General features: G+C 46.5%; 1 protein-coding gene across 1 annotated transcript in view; it reads right to left on the bottom strand.

Annotated features, from left to right (window-relative positions):
* Positions 1 to 273: 273 nt before the first annotated feature.
* tmem88b (transmembrane protein 88 b) overlaps positions 274 to 13143 on the bottom strand; it is a gene marked incomplete at its 3' end in the record, with an annotated part of 59894 nt that continues 47024 nt past the window's right edge. The window contains 1 exon segment of the mRNA XM_084318712.1: positions 274 to 570. Coding sequence (XP_084174838.1) covers positions 274 to 570 — 297 coding nt within the window.

Here is a 13143-nt window from a genome sequence, read left to right as displayed (position 1 = left end):
CCCTCCTTCAATCTCTCCACCCCTCCTCCAATCTCTCCACCCCTCCTTCAATCTCTCCACCCCTCCTCCAATCTCTCCATCCCTCCTTCAATCTCTCCACCCTTCCTTCAATCTCTCCACCCCTCCTTCAATCTCTCCACCCCTCCTTCAATCTCTCCATCCCTCCTTCAATCTCTCCACCTCTCCTTCAATCTCTCCACCCCTCCTTCAATCTCTCCACCTCTCCTTCAATCTCTCCACCCCTCCTTCAATCTCTCCATCCCTCCCGGGGGGTCACACCCACACCTTGCCCTTCCCGCTGGCGTCCTCCCCCGCCTCCCGCCCCGCCCCGCCGCCGCAGCAGCCCGTGCCCAGGCCTCGGTGCCTGGAGGCGGGCAGGTTCTTGTAGACGGCCCTGCTGTAGGGGATGAAGCAGAGGCCCAGCTGGAGGTGCCGTGCCACGCGGCAGTAGGCGGCCAGGGCCAGCACCAGCAGGGGCGTGACCAGCAGGAAGCCCACCACCAGCAGCGCCACGCAGCCGCCGTCGCTCAGCAGGTCCGAGCAGTAGGGCGAGGTGCCAGTGGGCCGCACCTGGGGGCAGAGGGGAGAGGGCACACAACTGTAATAATAATAATAATAATAATAATAATAATAATAATAATAATAATAATAATAATAATAATAATAATAATAATAATAATAATAATGCATTTAATTTGAAGGCGCCTTTCAAATCAAATCAAATCAAATGTATCTGTAAGGCCCGACAACACACGTTAATGTCCCCATGGGCCGGACACGTCTTCTTTAAACAAGTCAAAAAGAAACATCACAATAAGTCAAGAACAAAACAAGAACACCATAAGGTCCAACAAATTTTAAATAAATACAAAATAAATGAATGCAACACTCCCAGACATACCCCACGCGAAGGTAAGGAAAAACTCACTAAAACCTAACAATAGGAAAAAATGCACCACAGGCAATGTGGAGGAGAGAAACCTTAGAAGGGCCGTTCAAAGGGGGATCTCCCTTCTTACAGTAGATGTCGGTGATAGTAGTGTTGCAGACGGACAGTTGGTAAGCATGCACTCATGTGTGTAGTGAAACACAGATGAGTGCATGCAATAGCAACTGAACATTTTGAAACATTTAAGATAAAGCTGATAGCGATAGCAACTGAACATTTTGAAAGATTAAAGATAGAGCTGATAGCGGATCTATTTGAGGCACAGGGGCAGCGCAAAGAGGGTTGCGTCCTCCCCGTCTTAATCACGGGACGCTGCACAAAGCACCCAAGGTCGCCGTACAGGGTTAAAAACAAATACAACTACACAGTAAAAACACAATATTACAGAGTTAATTTTATTCAACCTCTTATTTACAGTTGTACAGCCCAGGCCTATATTTTATTTCATAATTATATTATTCTATTGTGCTTAACTTGGCTCATATTTCATTTTATTTTACTCCACCTCTTTATTGTATTATCTGTCTGTTAATGTCCCCGATAACGTCCAAAGCAAATTCCTTGTATGTGAAAACTACTTGGCAAATAAAAACCTTTCTGATTCTGATTCTGATTACACATAGGGGAGCAGTTGTAATAAACTTAAAATGAAAGTGAATATGCCAGAATGAACAGATGTGTTTTGAGACGGGAAACAAAGGTGGGGAGGTTGTCTATTGTGCGGATGTCTTGAGGTAGGGAACTCCAGAGGCGGGGGGCACAGCGGGAGAAGGCTCTGGATCCCATGGTAGTCAGACGGGAAGGGGGAGTGACAAGTTGGAAGGAAGAGGAGGATCTGAGTGACCGAGAGGGAGTGTAGGACTGGAGAAGTTCTGTGAGGTAAGGAGGGGCTAGGTTATGGAGGGCCTTGAAGTTCCCCACGTGGAATGCACCTGATTGGATCAATTACATGCTGGTTCCTTAGTGCAACATCTAGTGGCTGAATGTTATCTATAGCACCTTTAAAGATTAGATTAGATTCAAATTTGTATTGCTGAAGAACTGTGATTTGCCTAACCTTGCTACCTCTCTATCTCTTTGTATTTAAATTTTTTATTTTTATGCTCGCTTATGCCTGTATTTTTTACTGTTGTGAAGCACTTTGAACTGCAACCTCTGTATGAAAAGTGCTATACAAATAAAGTTATTATTATTATTATTATTATTATTATTATTATTATTATTATTATTATTATTATTATTATTATTATTATTATTATTATTATTATTATTATTATTATTATTATTATTATTATTATTATTATTATTATTATTATTATTATTATTATTATTATTATTATTATTATTATTATTATTATTATTATTATTAAATGTATTGTCATTATACAGCGCAAGTACAGTCTAACGAAAAGAGGTTTGGCATCCAACCAGAGTGCAAATGTAACATACAATGCACAGGTGATTAAACTGGGTATAAAATATACAAATGAGTACTAACGGGGCTAGGGGCGGGGCTAGGAGGTGGCTACTTGGGCTCAAGCCCGGATGCGTGAATACTTTTGGCAGCCCACTTGTCCTTCCGCATTGCTCTGATTGGCCGAGCGCGCGCATGCACATGAGCCGCGACACGCTCCTCAGCCGGTGAACCCGGGAGTTGACACTGCAGCAACACACCAGAGAACCAACCACCCAGGTGTTACCCCACGCGGTGGTTGGTCCCATAACCCCTCAGGAAAAAAACCCAAAACACACCTGCGGCACTGCCGCAGCCCGTGTTCCAGTTTCCAACAGGGTTATCCCGGGCCTACGGGTCAATGAAACATTACCCCGGACCGGGCCCGGTGATCCGGGGAGCACAGGGTCCCCCGAGGAGGCCAAAACCACCCCAAGGCCCCTCTTCGCTACGCGGAAGAGAAGAGCGTAAAAAATGGAAAACCAGCCCCAGCACCCTGCACTTGGTATTCCCAGGAGGCCACCCAACCAAGGACCAACCAAGACCAACCTGCACGGCGGCCGAGATCCGACGAGATCGGGCGCGTACAGGTTGGCACGGCCGTAAGCCATTACGACAGTGTAGAATACAATGTACCCAACAAGGGTTCCACAGCGCTCAACCCTGTGACACCCGGACCGACCTAGCATTTTTCCCCCTGAAAAAAGCCCAAGTCCCTCAGGGTACCAGAACAGCAGATCTGCATCCCCGGCGGACAACGGGTTTAACTGATCCGGACCAACGCGACCAGAACCAGTCCCGTGCCCTAACCACGCCGACATGCCAACTCCAGGAGAAGGGGCAGATATGCGTGTTGATCTCAAAACATAAAAAGAAGGCGCCACCCAGACGTTTCGGTGCGAACCGCGCCCGGCGCCCCACCCCCAGGGCGTGCGACCCTTCCCCCTATGTTCAGATCCATTTTGTCATCATCCCCTGATATGAACGGGAACCCATCGACAACCACACAGGGCGTCGGAAGAGGAAAAAACCCCCATCCCAATTGCTTCATAAAAAAACGCTGTTTTAACCCCAAGCAATCAAGGCGCGCCAGTCAGCCAATGTCCAACAGAACATCCTGAGCTAGCACTATGTGTGCGTTTTGACATACCCACATCAACAATAGGTTATTTAGACCATCTTATTGAATCCCCAAGACGCCCAGGGGAACGACAAGAGGGGCGAGATGCAATCAACTCCATGAATGAATGAATGAAAACTTTACCTAACAGATTGCAGAAAGGGTACAACCCAGTACGGCGCAATACACACAATTGGTTAAGGGGAGGCAGACCTGAGAAAGACGTTAGTCTTTGTTTCATCAGGAACCCCCATTTCCAATTCATATAGACACATCCAACTCTTTATAATAATAAAGAAAAAGCATCACCCGTATGAACCAACGGCACAGCTGGGAGTAAAAAACCCGTTTTCACATGATTTCAAATCCAGTCACTCTTTTTAATCAGAGTGTAAGACCAGAAACACCTTCCCACATGAGTTTATAGTCATGAAAAAGATATGCCAACTGTGAGTCACGTGACCAACCGACTCAAGTTTACACATAAATCGGGCGTAGCAGAACCGTGAGCCCTACGCCCTAACTCGACACCTTTAAGACACCGTAACTCATGGAAGGCGTCGCCATAGCAACACCGCTACAACGGGCGGGGAATCCTGCCGGCTCCTGTCTTGTAATAGGAGTTGGCAGAATAACCCTCCCCCCCCCCCTGCCAAGACGTCCCACCGGCTCGGCCCTGACTGGCTCAGCAGAAGAGATAAAAAATCCCCTAAACCAATCAAGTGGGAAAGGAGGGGTTTATTCGACACCCCCTCACGAAAACACACTTCGTTCCCTACACACAGAAAAACAACCGTAGCCATTTTGAAAACCTCCGGTAGAATGCAATGCATAGCATAAGCCAATACAATGCCCGCTACCCACAAAATGTGAACAGGATTTACAACAAAACACAAGTCGCATGTGTGTGAATCCTACACCCGTTGACTATGTCGTACATAGCAAAAAACGCTGACCGAGAGTAACGGCTAGGCCGTGGAATGTGCGTGTACGAGTATTACTGCAACTAAACAACACAGCATTGTGAGACACATATACTTAGTTCAAGCAATGGAATAACACCAGTTTCTACCTGCATGTGGAGCATCAAGCTAATAGAACCTATTACTGAGTGTATGTTGCAGACCTTGCTTAACCTCGTAACACAACACGACTCATCTCACAACGTAAAAGTGCAGATTCATATATACACAACCCCACCATATGAATTGTTGAAGAAACACACAGTTTGTTCGGCCAAAACATAGTCCCCCTTATGTCTGGGAACTTTTTTATTTATAATGTTTTTTAAGGCACAAAATCATAGAGGGGCCGGGGAGGGTGTAAAAGAGAGGGGATACAGAGGGGAAAAGTCACTCAGCGGCGTCTGCCACCTCGCGCCGCTCGAGTCTTGCCACCCCGAGGAGCCCCGGAGGGACGGTAGGTTACTGTCTGCTGGTCACAACGTTCCCTACCGTCTCCTCCGGTCGTGGATGGGCCGGCGGTGGCAGAAGCGCCGTCTCTTCTCCTGGCCCTCTTGGAAGGGCCAGCAGCGGCGGCGGAGGCAGTGGTAGCGGCGACGGAGACAGCTCGACGTCGCGGAAGCCTTCTGACTCCACCGGCAAGGACGGGAGGCGGAAAATGGGGTTGGAGGATGGATCTCTCCTCTGCCATCTCTCTGCATGTCGAGGTCATCAACCGCAGGGCCTTCCCGAACAGACCAGCGTCGGAGAGGGCGGCCGTCAGAAGAGGGGCTCTCTTCTTCTCTGGCACACGGGCCTGCTCCAGCCAAAGATGACGCTGGCCCAGGGTGGCCAGGGCGCGCACTTTCCCCATGGCTATGGCCAGCACCTGGGAAAGGTGCAGGACAGCTCCTGCAGCCTGGGTGATCTGATCGCATTTTACCTCGTTCAGATCCGTGCCGCCCGTCATGATCCCCGATACAAATCTAGCCAGGTGGGCGATGTTAGACGCCGCAGCCAGCGATTGTGTACCAGCGATAAATGACTGGTCACCCCAATAAGCCAATCGCCTAGCCGATTTCCCCTGGAGGACCGGCTTGCATAGGGGTTCCCACACCATATCCGGACAGAGGAGAGCGGCCATCGGACTGTCAAGCCGAGGCACGCCCTCCCCCATACCTTTGACTAACCCCGACTCCGCGTAACTGGTACGTAGGTGGGAGTTAGTCCCATGATGTTGGACACCGCCTGACCCCGACGAACATAGGCCCCCATCGAGGGGAAAAATGGGTAGACAACGTCCACCCCTCTCACTGGGCGACCTATGAGATCATCAGGGACAGGTGCAGGCAATGGCAGCGGCAGCGGCACGCCGTTTGCGGCGGCGGCTACCGCCATGAGCTCGGGAAACAAAGCCTGCAGTTCCCCCTGCAGACTTTCCTCCACCGACCCCGCATCCCTCACATGCAGCAGGCTGCGACTGGTTAAGGAGCCACAGTCTGATGTGGCCGACAGTAGGGCATCCTGCTGATGAGGCCAAGGTGGTTCCTCGACATCCTCGAACAGGGAACCCCATGGAGCCATTTCTCCCCCCTCCGGGGTCTCCTGAGGAGGGATACTCTCCTCCACGGGACCATCATACAAGAATCCGTCCGCCTCTTCCATGAAGTCCTCAGTTTCCATCGGAAATCCAGAGCCGGACGCATCCTCGCTGGTCTCCAGCAGTTCCCCAAACCCAGGCCGTTCGCGTCTGCACGCTACCATCTTGCGACGTGAACGGGCAGACGCGAAAAGTTTGCGTCGCAAATCCTCTGGCTCCAAGACAACCCCCCGTTCACCAACGGACGATTCCCCGGAACCAGAAGAACCAGAGTCGAGATCAGGCCATCGCCGGAGCGACGGCACCGACTCCTCGGCTCTTCGGAGAGGCAAACTATCCATCGGCTGTCTCCTGGGCTGGGTCGGCAACCATGAAAGTGGCAACAGCCCAGCACCAAAACGCACGACGGAGGCGGGAATGGAGAACCGCTGGTGAAGAGTAGGTCTAGCGGGTCTACTCTCCGCGGAATACATTATGACCCAAACTTTTTCTTTACAACAGATGTGAGAGAAGAAAAAATTAAGCACAATGTAAACTCGTCACAACTCTTTTCAACTAACAACACGTCAAGTGGGGTACTACCAGGCACTTCCTTGTGGTGAAAGCGAGAAGGAGGAGAGCAGGTGACCACACACCTGCTTATGAAGGTAAGCTGATGAAGGGTGTGGTCAGACTAATACTGGTATTAAAGGTACATTTGTGGAATTTATTCAGTGCGCGTGCACGTACGCGAGGGAGTGCATGAGTGATGCCAAGCGGATCCCCTAATGATACAGAACTAATGTTATGGATATTCAAAGGTTTTTTTCTTCAAAGCGCCACAAGCTGCTGCTGCAGCAGTAACAGCAGCTGACCACAATATTGTTTAAAAGGATCCCCATTAGCTGCCACCTAAGTGGCGAGCTAGTCTTCCTGGGGTCCACACAGAAAGACAACAAAAACACAAAACATAACAATACATGAGATACATAATGACAATCACAATTCACTTAATTAACAATGATAATCTAAAAACAGTAAAAACATTGTAGACATCATTATAAACATCAGAATATTTTGCTCACATATTTAAGTAGTGGATTCTCAGGTGGTATTTGAAAGACACTTTGCTATTCAATTTACTTATGTTCAGTGGGCAGTTAGTCCAATGATTGATGGCACGATAAACAACCGTCCTCTTTAAAGCATTTGATTTTGGACGTGGTAAGTGTGCATACCGTTGGCTGCGACCAAAGCATGGAGGGGCGACTTTTCCTTCCCCGCTTTTGTGCATGCATGATGAAACATAATACCGATAATCTAGCGTTTATTTCAGAATGATTCATAAATCAAGCGACAAATGGCACGATTTTTTAAGAAAATGCATTGAAGCGCCGCTTGCTGGAGTTTATTGGGATTCGACAGGATCACTCTAAAACTATACTCATATTCACCACGGTATAAAACGGAAATGTATGTATGAAAAAATTATCTGTTTTTTGCATGTTGACCGGAAGAAACTCACTGACAATCGACGCGTTTATTAGATCCATAGCTATAATATTTTATATAGTTGTTAGCCCTGCAAACACCGCCATCTATCCCTATTCTTTAAAGCGCTGGCCTTCTTACCACAAGGTAAACAGCGAACTCTAGGCGATGAATGAGGTATTAGCAGCTGACCACAATAACAACAACAGCAGCAGTAACAACAGCTGACCACAATAACAACAACAGCATCAGTAACAGCAGCTGACCACAATAACAACAACAGCAGCAGTAACAACAGCTGACCACAATAACAACAACAGCAGCAGTAACAGCAGCTGACCACAATAACAACAACAGCAGCAGTAACAACAGCTGACCACAATAACAACAACAACAACAGTAACAACAGCTGACCACAATAACAATAACAACAGCAGCAGTAACAACAGCTGACCACAATAACAACAACAGCAGCAGAAACAGCAGCTGACCACAATAACAACAACAGCAGCAGTAACAACAGCTGACCACAATAACAACAACAACAGTAACAACAGCTGACCACAATAACAATAACAACAGCAGCAGTAACAACAGCGGACCACAATAACAACAACAACAGTAACAACAGCTGACCACAATAACAACAACAGCAGCAGTAACACCAGCTGACCACAATAACAACAACAGCAGCAGTAACAACAGCTGACCATAATAACAACAACAGTAACAACAGCTGACCACAATAACAACAACAGCAGCAGCAGTAACAACAGCTGACCACAATAACAACAACAACAACAACAACAACAACAGTAACAACAGCTGACCACAATAACAATAACAACAGCAGCAGTAACAGCAGCTGATCACAATAACAACAACAGCAGCAGTAACAACAGCTGACCACAATAACAACAACAACAGCAGTAACAGCAGCTGATCACAATAACAACAACAGCAGCAGTAACAACAGCTGACTACAATAACAACAACAGCAGCAGTAACAGCAGCTGACCACAATAACAACAACAGCAGCAGTAACAACAGCTGACCACAATAACAACAACAGCAGTAACAGCAGCTGACCACAATAACAACAACAGCAGTAACAGCAGCTGACCACAATAACAACAGCTGACCACAATAACAACAACAGCAGCAGTAACAACAGCTGACCACAATAACAACAACAGCAGCAGTAACAACAGCTGACCACAATAACAACAACAGCAGCAGTAACAACAGCTGACCATAATAACAACAACAGTAACAACAGCTGACCACAATAACAACAACAGCAGCAGCAGTAACAACAGCTGACCACAATAACAACAACAACAACAGTAACAACAGCTGACCACAATAACAACAACAGCAGCAGTAACAACAGCTGACCATAATAACAACAACAGTAACAACAGCTGACCACAATAACAACAACAGCAGCAGCAGTAACAACAGCTGACCACAATAACAACAACAACAGTAACAACAGCTGACCACAATAACAACAACAGCAGCAGTAACAGCAGCTGACCACAATAACAACAACAACAACAGCAGTAACAACAGCTGACCACAATAACAACAACAGCAGCAGTAACAACAGCTGACCACAATAACAACAACAACAACAACAACAACAACAACAACAACAACAACAACAGTAACAACAGCTGACCACAATAACAACAGCTGACCACAATAACAACAACAGCAGCAGTAACAACAGCTGACCACAATAACAACAACAGCAACAACAGCTGACCACAATAACAACAACAGCAGCAGTAACAACAGCTGACCACAATAACAACAACAACAACAACAACAACAACAACAACAACAACAACAACAACAACAACAACAACAACAGTAACACCAGCTGACCACAATAACAATAACAACAGCAGCAGTAACAACAGCGGACCACAATAACAACAACAACAGTAACAACAGCTGACCACAATAACAATAACAACAACAGCAGTAAAAACAGCTGACCACAATAACAACAACGGCAGTAACAACAGCTGACCACAATAACAACAACATTAACAACATCTGACCACAATAACAACAACATCAGTAACAACAGCTGACCACAATAACAACAACAACAACAACAACAACAACAACAGTAACAACAGCTGACCACAATAACAACAACATCAGTAACAACAGCTGACCACAATAACAACAACATCAGTAACAACAGCTGACCGCAATAACAACAACATCAGTAACAACAGCTTACCACAATAACAACAACATCAGTAACAACAGCTGACCACAATAACAACAACAACAGTAACAACAGCTGACCACAATAACAACAACATCAGTAACAACAGCCCTGGTGGAGAGCTTCGTGGGGTGGAGCGACAGCAACCACCTCCAACTCAACACCAGTAAGACCAAGGAGCTGGTGGTGGACTTCCGGAGGGGCAAGAAGAGGCCCCCCCCGATTCCCATCTCCATCCGAGGGGTGGATGTGGAGATGGTGGACTCATACAAGTTCCTTGGGGTACACCTGAACAATAAACTGGACTGGTCGGACAACACAGAGGCCCTCTACAGGAAGGGACAGAGCAGGCTGTTCTTCCTGAGGAGACTCAGGTCCTTCAATGTGTGCAACAAACTGCTGCAGTCTTTTTACCAGTCTGTTGTGGCCAGCATCCTCTTCTATGCTGTGGCATGCTGGGGAGGCTACATCAACTCAAGGGACACCAACAAGCTCAACAAGCTGGTGAGGAAGGCTAGCTCCGTGGTGGGAGTCGAGCTACCTAGACTTGAGGTGATGGTAGAGAGGGGGATGATAAGGAAGCTGGATGCCATCATGGAGAACCCCTACCACCCCCTCTACGACGAGCTAGTCAAGATGAGAAGCTCGTTCAGCCACAGACTCATCCCCCCCCGACACTCAACTAACCGCCTCGGACAGTCCTTCATACCAGCGGCCATCAGGCTCCACAACAGTGGGCAGCGACTAGCAGCCTCCAGGCCCCACAACAGGGGGCAGCGACAGCGACTGCTACCAGACATTGACCTGGGACTTATAGGAACCCAAGGGGGACAAAGTAGACTACCCTGGTACTTTGATTAATGTATACTCAGTAGATAGTAAATTATAACACTACCTCATGCATACTGCACCTCATGTGACACTGTGAATAATGTGAATATTCCTCAGCTAGTCAGATAGTAAATTATATTGACCATATTGATCAAATTGTTTACACTGCCTGTGTTGTCTTTTACTACCTGTATACTGTGTTGTTTTACTACCTGTACCCCTCCCCCCCTCCCCCCCATGCTGCTATGATGCCTGAATTTCCCCAAGGGGATCAATAAAGGAATATCTTATCTTATCTTAACAGCTGACCACAATAACAACAACAGCAGTAACAACAGCTGACCACAACAACAACAACAGCAGTAACAGCAGCTGACCACAATAACAACAACAGCAGTAACAACAGCTGACCACAATAACAACAACAGCAGTAACAACAGCTGACCACAATAACAACAACAGCAGTAACAACAGCTGACCACAATAACAACAACAGCAGTAACAACAGCTGACCACAACAACAACAACAGCAGTAACAGCAGCTGACCACAATAACAACAACAGCAGTAACAACAGCTGACCACAATAACAACAACAGCAGTAACAACAGCTGACCACAATAACAACAACAGCAGTAACAACAGCTGACCACAATAACAACAACAGCAGTAACAACAGCTGACCACAATAACAACAGCAGCAGTAACAACAGCTGACCACAATAACAACAACAACAACAGTAACAACAGCTGACCACAATAACAACAACATCAGTAACAACAGCTGACCACAATAACAACAACAACAGTACCAACAGCTGACCACAATAACAACAACAGTAACAACAGCAGCTGACGACAATAACAACAACAGCAGCAGTAACAACAGCTGACCACAATAACAACAACAGCAGTAACAACAGCTGACCACAATAACAACAACAGTAACAACAGCAGCTGACCACAATAACAACAACAGTAACAACAGCAGCTGACCACAATAACAACAACAACAGCAGTAACAACAGCTGACCACAATAACAACAACAGCAGTAACAACAGCTGACCACAATAACAACAACAGTAACAACAGCAGCTGACCACAATAACAACAACAACAGCAGTAACAACAGCTGACCACAATAACAACAACAGCAGTAATGTAACTGAGGGGTACAATTCCCTGACTATTGATAAGTATGGTATCATTAAACCACTACCGCTTTATGTACTTTAATTACTGGCCATACAGTACATGATATATAAATATAATGAACACTTCCCACAATGAATCGGTTCCACACAAAGTGATAATTAAGTATTTATTGCAGCAAAAGGTACATAATATACTTCTCTATTATACTTTGGATGCGCTTATAAGGCAAAGGAATGTGCGTAGGCAAATCAATAATGAATGTCCATTCTCTGGTTACGCAGAAGGTAATTATACAACCTGAATCTTAGGGAATTATATCTATGGTACACTAGTAATATATAGTGGGAGATACTGGAAGGGTCCCCCCGGTTGTAAGCCAGCAGGGGTAGAGGATCTGTCGGTAGTAGAGAGTCTGGTCAACGATGACTAAGGAGACTCCAAGTACAGGAGACGGTGCAATAGCCTCTTGATCCACAGACGAATACAGCTGTTCTCCGTAGACTGTAGCTCCACAGTGAAGAAAGCTAGCCGGCCTCAGGCTCTCTGAGGCGCAGACTCGACTGGTCTCCTCACAGGGTAAATCCAACACGTGTAGGCGTCGGCGATTCTCCGCTCCATAAATCACAGGACCAAAACAAATATAATCCAGCCGCAAAGGGCTATGCAGTCGTCGGGTAGATTAATCCAGTGTACATGTCCACACGGTTCTCGTCTAGGTCTCCTCGGGTGAAAGCGCCATGAAAGCAGCCCAGCCTGGATAAGCACTCTAGCTGATACGAGGAAGCGTTGGTGATGCTGGTCACTGTAGAACTTTAGCCGCACGATACACTATACACAAATAGACTATTACTGACTTAATAGAAATATGTCGCACTCGACGGTATAGCGCCAAACTCTGACAATTCAGTTATTAATTCGCACGCGGTCTCAATGCTCTATTTTGGGGCCAAACAGGCCATACTTCACCGCACGGAGTATCGTGGGTGAGGCTTCAACTTATTGGGTAACTCTGGACTTCTGACTAAGTGCTTCTGTATTCACCTGCGCCATATTTATATGCACGGCGAACAAACTAGTGCCAACCTCATTTCTGTCTCGTAGCCCTGGGCAAGGCCGGGCATGTTCAGACAAGTCTTGACGGTGACTTTGAACCTGACTCCGGAGGCATGGCTTTGGCGCCTGTGGACCGCTGTCCAATAGGAGAATGAAATATTATGGTCTGGGCTAAAGGGATATTCCGTGTATATGTACAAGGAATATACAAGGGATATCAAACGATATACAAATACTATGCAATATATATCAATCAATAAATATATATATTCGGTTTAATCTGATCCTTTGTAACAAGTAACAACAGCTGACCACAATAACAA

Source organism: Notolepis coatsorum, assembly GCF_963971535.1.
Source record: "Notolepis coatsorum genome assembly, chromosome: 1".
In the NCBI taxonomy this organism is placed as follows: domain Eukaryota; kingdom Metazoa; phylum Chordata; class Actinopteri; order Aulopiformes; family Paralepididae; genus Notolepis; species Notolepis coatsorum.
Note: the sequence above shows the minus strand (reverse complement) of the source record. Positions and strands in the feature narration are given on the sequence as shown.